This window comes from Argentina silus, assembly GCF_951799395.1.
Source record: "Argentina silus genome assembly, chromosome: 17".
Taxonomy (NCBI): Eukaryota; Metazoa; Chordata; class Actinopteri; order Argentiniformes; family Argentinidae; genus Argentina; species Argentina silus.
Window position 1 is genome coordinate 12,395,666 of NC_139671.1, and position 7,074 is coordinate 12,402,739.

Genomic DNA, 7,074 nt, shown 5'->3' on the forward strand with positions numbered 1-7,074 from the left:
TTAAAAAAATCAAATAATTTATTTCTGTGTTCTTTTTCCACATTAAATAAAAGATATCGTCTGACATTTTCAGATTGAAATCAAAAGAGGATACAGGGGAAGAGGGACAGGGGAACAGAAATCTGACATGCAAAAAAAACCCTACTCTCTTCCCTTAGCACACATTATATAGATAGGAGTGGTCCAGTGCTGGTCACCTCAGAGACCGCTGGAGCCCCCGTTCGCTGGTCCAGGGGAGCCACAGTACGCGAGGGGCAGCTTTACTACCCAGACCTACGGTGCCTATCCTATCAACAGGCCTGTTTCTGTGGGCATAAACAACCAGAACATTCCAATAAAAAGCTTGAAAATACTCAACATCGTTGGGTTGGCTCTGGGGTGAGTGGTAGCTAGGCAACCTATGGGACGGTGGCCCTCCAGGACCAGTTTAAAAGACCCTCAGGTAACAACTTTGACATTTGAAATTTGAACTGGCTTGACAATTCACTTTTTTCCCCTCTGTGGTGAAACCCTAAAATTTATTTTAAATTAAGCCATAAATGGCGTGTACTGGGAAGATATTACTACAGGCCATGGTAAGAAACTGAGTCTGATGACAAAACCCTTCAACTGCTGTCATGGTTCAAGCTGAGCTGTTTGGCCTAATGTGGCAAGCAGGCTATAATGCCCTTGGACCAACTAGCACTGCCAGGGGTTCAGACTGGACAAACCAGGAAGGGAAAATAGACCTTTTCTGCCCATGTCAGGCTCAGGGAACAGGGACCATAACAAATGCTGAGTTCCAATAATCATGAATGGTCTCCTTTCCTCACCTCCTCTCTTTGACAACTGACCTGAAAGAACTCAATAGGTATAACCAATATGGTGGAAACCTGTTCCGTCTTTACTTTCAAGTATCAGTTATTATTATGGAAAGGAGACAAGAGCAGGAGAGAATTGGGGCACAACAAAATGATAAATAACAAGGACCGAACCAAAATAGAGATCAGTTTTTTTAGAGTGGAAAGGTGACCCTCATACCTCTAGAATGAAGCCGGACTAGACAGTCATGTCATGAATCTAAACATCTGCCTTGGGAGCTGAATAGAACTCTGAGTGGAACTGAATGGAACGGTCAGCTCTCATCTGTACCGTTTCATGACATCATCTCTGTCTCATCCTTCTCATTCTAGTCATACCTCAGGATGGGTAAAATAAAAAATAAAAAATTAGTAGAGAAAAGAAACAGAAACCCAGTCAATCAATCAAATCCCCCAAACACATTTCACAAAAAGTGCTCTCAAATGTCGAATGAATAGAGAACAAACACTCATATACAAATCTGCAATTTTAAAAAAGATAAATCAAAAAGGTAATCTGATCTGTCTTTTCAAACACACACAGACACAAACACAAACGTCACAGGCTGTTGTGTGGGTGGCAAGTCTGTAAACGTCCCTTCTCACTTCCCATCCTGGGCTCGAAGCAGGATAGATTTTTTAGAAGACCTGTCTTATTTAGCCAAAGAGACCTAAGGAAATATTTACTAAGCATTTGCACCTGTAATTATTTTGTAAAACAACAGCTGCAAATTTAGCAAACACTGAGTAAATCGGTTTGGTGTATACCATAATGCAGTGGTAACAGACCCTGGTCCTGGAGGGCAAGAGGACATGCATGGTTTTGTTCCAGCCCTGTACTACCACACCTGATTAACTGATTCAGGTGCGTTAGTGCTTGGCTAGAGCAAACACCTGCACAACCATTTGCACTGTGTAGTGCTATGAAGAGCCCAGAGGACGTCAATGGGAGTAGGAAAGTAGAATGTCAGAACTGATTCCACACCATTGTCAAAACACACACACGCACGCACATACACACACACTGCAGCAATAGCCAAACGAAGTGCATCTGACCTTTGTTCATTTACTCTGAAAACAAAAAGGTTTTAAAAAAAGCAGCTGCAAATGCATATTTTCTTTGCCATTATTAGAGTGGATTGGAGATGCCTGGTGTGTGGTTTTTTCCCAGGTCAGAGAAGATCAGATATGTTAGTGAAGTGGGGTTCTGCATCAGAGAAGATCAGATATGTTGGTGATGTGGGGTTCTGCATCAGAGAAGGGTCCCTGGGAACACTAGGCTCAGCCGCTGAGGTGAGTGTGTGAGTGTACAGTAAGCATTCTAAATAAACTCAGAGAGCAAATAAGAAATAAAAACTGCTAAGAATACTTGTCTGTCTTTACCAGAGACAAACACACACACACACACACACACACAGCGAAGCCATGAGGAATCCAGCATATTTAATACTATAACTCCGGCCTGACCAGAAGCAGGGCTCTGCTGCTCTAGATGTTCTCAGAGGCAGACGACTGTGGTGATGACTGACAGTGGCGCATGGGAACTTAGTCACATCTGCAACTTAGGAGAATCTGGATGAAGAAACCCTCTTCCCCACAGCTGTACTCATCTTTTGTATCCTCTCTAACAGTGGATTCTCTCCTCTCCTTCTAGGGTATTTGCAGTGTTTCCATGGCTGGCAGTGCATTTTGGGAAAATTAGCTTTGATCTGCAAAAGGACAAACATGAGCCTGGTCCATAAACAGCTCCCAGCCCCTACATCTTCAGTGTTTGCACATCTGAGAGAATCAGATAGGGTGTGAGTGACAGGGTTATGGCTTCATTAGGCGTTCCAATTGGCCACATTGCTTCCACCTATCCAGTTCTGTCAAATCTGCGAACACTGAAGGGGAAATGACTACGGGGTGGGCGGAGGGGGGAGTGGGGGGGATTTCAGACCAGGCCAAGTTCTGGGTGTTAATCAAGACTCAGTCATACCTTCACTCGTGTTAAAATAAATGCATGCATATCTTTACAGGCTCACGCTCTGAGGCTGAGGCGAGAGGGGAAAACATAACAGCAAGAGACCGCCTTGTTCACTCAACAACTGGGGCAACAAAAACACAGACAGAGGGAGATAAACACAGACGCGCAACAACTCATGATTCCCACCCACTCACATGCGCACACGCACACATACACATACATACACACACTATAGCTTTTCCAACCCCCTGTTTGACTAATAAGGTTAAAAAAGAAACACAAAAATAAACTCATCAAATATTTACTTCGAGTCTGTTATTTCCCCACTTCCTTATTTCACACTGTTTGTTCTCTTTTCTTCTCTTCTGTTTTTCCTGTGTTCCGTTGGATGACTCTGTGGCACTCAGTCCTCTAGGGTTTGGGTTCATGCCTCCACCTGACCTGCCTCACGCCTCACTTCGTGCTCCGTTTGGAGTCATGGTTTCAAAGGTCAAACAGTTCTTCAAACCCCAGCCAATGTCACCCCCAGACCCCCCACACACCCACTCCTCCCCTCTCTCAAGGTCCTACAGCTATCAGGGGCCTCTAAATTAAAACATTTGGTGGGATTTCTGTCTCTCTCAGCCTTGACAGAAGAGTTGTTTCTAAGAGGTCAAGGACGAAAAAGAGAGTGTGTGAGTGTCTGTGAATATGTGTGTGTTTATGTTAAAGGTGCAATCTGTAATTCAAACAATAAGAAAGCGAGAAGGCTTTTTTTTGTAAAAAGCTGAGGGATGGGGCTGGAGAAATTTAACCACTCTCAATTTCATAGACAGAGCTATAGATGGACTGACCATCCATGAGATCAATCTTATAATTTTAACCATGGTTTGATGCTGTGTTTGTTAAGTAAAAGTAAAACTATATTTTTGGGTTCTGAAGGGATAAGACAGTTGACCTAACCTGACCTCATGATGCATTTTTAAGTTAAGTTATACTCTTCAAGAATCAATGGCTATATATTATTAATTTAATTTCTATCATTAAAGTCAAAACATTTATGTCGCAATTACAGATTGCCCCTTTAACGTGTTTGTGTGTATGTGCATACAGTATGTGCAAGCACACCTGTGTGTGTGTACACAAGTGTAGTGTGTGTGTGTGTATGCATGAATGGGTGTGTCAATGAGTAAAATGGCCGGGGCAGGGGTGAGGCTGAGGAGTTGATACAGTAAGAGGTGGGCACACAGCACCTGTCATCCCCCCTCCTCTCCCCCTTTCTGCTAGCGGAGCCACAGTTTGAGCCGCAGGGCGTCCACACCGTTCAGGTAGTATCTGAACAGCCGCTTGTCTCTAACAAAACCCAGGTTCTCATACAGCTTCAGGGCTGACTTGTTAGTGATCTCAGTCTCCAACACCACCTGGGGAGAGAGAAGAAGAAGACATGGGATAAGAGGGTGGGAGTGAGAGTGAGTGAGTGAGTGAGTGAGTGAGTGAGTGAGTGAGTGGGTGGATGAGTGAGTAAGTGAGAGTTACGTGAAGAAACACATATGCAGTAGCATCCGACAGATGGTTAAAAACATAAAAGCTTGGCTCACTGTTTGTCAGACAAGAGCTATGGAGTACTTCAGTAATTCAGTCTGTGCACCCTAGATCCTTGAGTCTGTATATACGGCTAGTGACAGTGCCAGTCAGGGTTGCTGGCAGAGTGAAGGCCAGTGAGGGACAACAGGACCTTGGGCTGTCAGTGTCAGTCCTCTTACCTCATCACAGTCACCCTCCACCATGGCATAGATAGCCTTCTTCACCAGGTTAGTACCTGAAATAAAATAGAATGACATTAGGGTACAAGTCAATGAGGGACAGGGGAAAATATTCAGCCACGGAAGAAAACAACCCCTGGCCCTCCCCGTAACCCGTACCATTTCTGTGCCTGCACATCTGAACAAACAGGATACGTGCAAGCTATTTGGCTAAAGCCTCCCCCTGGCCCGTTAGAAGGCTGGGTTGGTTTTCTGACCAGGTAGTTGGAGGTAGCACAAAGCAGCGAGACTCACCAATGCTTTTCCTCCTGTGTTTGGAGTCCACAGCCAGCATGGCGATATAGCCGCGACGGAACATCTTCTTGTGCATGTCCAGCTTACACACAATGGCCCCAACACACTCCTGCTCCACCATGGCCTGGGGAGGAGGGGAAAGAGACAAACACACACATTGTAAGTCCTCTGACCAATTAACGAGGCAGTCACTGTAGGAGCAGCAAAACATCAATCACGTTCCTACAGATCTGCGGACACAGGGGTCTTTTCTCTGACCTCTCACCCCTGTTGCATAACAATTCCTCTGAGGTGACAGGAAGCAGCTGACTGGTGGCATATGACTTGACAATGGGCTGTTTACTGCATGGGATTGACAGAAAGAGTGGCTCTCTGAGTTGGGGCACTCTGTTATTGGCTTATCGAGTTAAAATCAACAAAAGTCTGATAATAGAGTGAAAGACCTGAAAGAGACTTGCAGTTCTACCACAGGCAGATCCCATGTGACACTGCAACACTAGGCTATTAAACATCACAGTCTCTGAGCAGTATTTCAATCTATGTAGAGGCTATATGGAGTTGGCAGAGCGGTAAATACAGAATATATGGCTCTGGTCTTGTGTAGCCTACGTGTCTGTGTGTGTGTGTGTGTGTGTGTGTGTGTGTGTAACACTTCAGCTGTGTCTGTAAAGCACTGACAGGTGATTAAATATAGTGCCGACAGCACATACTAGTCCACACTAGTAGACACACACCCAAACTCAGGCCAGCTCAGGTTTCTATAGTGTCGGATCGCAGGTAGAGAGACATGGGAGGGTGGAAGTGCGAAGTAAACCTAGTCTACTATACTCCTGTCCCGATAGCCATGGCTTGCATCAGTACCCTACACTTGAAGCCTATGCGATATACACGTTACAATTAGTTAGGCTGGTCATTATTCTTGGTTTGCTAACAACCACACCAGAGAAGCACAGTCAGGTGTTTTCCTGTAGATAAGTGATACTCACCAGAAAGCAGAGCTGCGGCCAGTTATGGATGAAGTACCTGTAAGTGTAAATGGAATAAGGCTCAGACAAGTCCTTGGTGATCAATCTCATGATTCCTGGCATCTGTAATTCGGACTCATAGCGGACATAATGAATCCCCTGGCTGTCTTCCTCTCCTCTGCCGGGCGAGCAGTTGAGATCGAGCCTAGCCAGCTCCGACACCGGCGGTTGATGCTGTGTTGGATCGGTGTCTACTCTAGCCCGTGGCGCTTCGAGGCCTTCGTGATCTGGGGGCTCGCCCGGTGGTCGCGGTGGTTCCGTGGGGTCGCATTCCTCTTTTCTAACGTTGCCGGGGTGGTCTCCAGTTACAGGGTGGCTTTGGATAGCCTCAGTTCGTGTTATAGTCATCATACCGTTCATGCTATTGTTGTTCATGTGAGGGTGGCTGCTGTTTTTCGAACATGGACTGTGGTCCTCATGGTGGCAATGATCGCTATTGTTTTTGTCGCTCGGTATCCCCTCGCTACTGCTGTCACAGTGTTCCGTGGACGGTCTCGGATTGTCGGGTCGGTGTTCTGTGTGTTTGTTGCTGTGGTTAACATCTTCGTCCGACGACGGACCGACCAAGCCGTTCAGTTGCTGTTCCTGGGGAGCCGATTTGAGGAGTATCGCAGCAGTCGGGTTAGCATGTGATAACATGTTTTTCTGTTTTTTCTTATTAGGCCGTTTGTTCTCACTGACCTGATGCTCCTGTCCTGCCCCGGAGGTTATCGTGCCCTCCCGAACACAGCCTGATTCCTCCTCTTCCCCAGGTTCGTCGCTCCCACCCCCGGGGAAGGGAGTAATTTCAGCCGGGGATGCTGGCATTGCGCTGCTAGGCCCAGTCGGCACTGCAGCCATCCCACTGCATTAAGGGGGAGACTCACGTTTGAAAAAACGTTAAATATAGTTTCATCCACAAGGTGAAAGTGTTTATAAACGAAGCACACGTCCCTTAATCGATAAATGTGTAAATCCGAGGGTTATAAAAGCAATCCCGTCTATCCTTGCGACGCTTGTCGTTGCTTTCTCCTCAGTTTCCCTGCTGCCGGAAAGTGCTGTCGCAGCAAACGCCATTGCAGCTGCAAGAGGGAGGTGCTTTACGACAGTCATGGGAATCATTAATCGATGAGCGCTACATAAAGTGCATTTCAGCCCTTCTTCAATAACTGAAACGCATTTCTCTTTGTTGTCTATTAAACGATTGTCTCACCCGGTTTGAATGAATT

At 45.9% G+C, this 7,074-nt stretch overlaps 1 protein-coding gene across 1 annotated transcript; it reads right to left on the minus strand.

The window, feature by feature from the left end:
* Nucleotides 1–6,875, minus strand: LOC310818234 (uncharacterized protein). Its single transcript, XM_083689085.1, has 4 exons — nucleotides 5,828–6,875; nucleotides 4,842–4,965; nucleotides 4,548–4,603; nucleotides 1–4,205 (listed from the first exon to the last, which is right to left on the minus strand). The coding sequence occupies exons 1-4, from the start codon at nucleotides 6,704–6,706 to the stop codon at nucleotides 4,068–4,070; spliced, it is 1,197 nt and encodes a 398-aa protein (XP_083545211.1). The 5' UTR covers nucleotides 6,707–6,875; the 3' UTR covers nucleotides 1–4,067.
* Nucleotides 6,876–7,074: the final 199 nt, after the last annotated feature.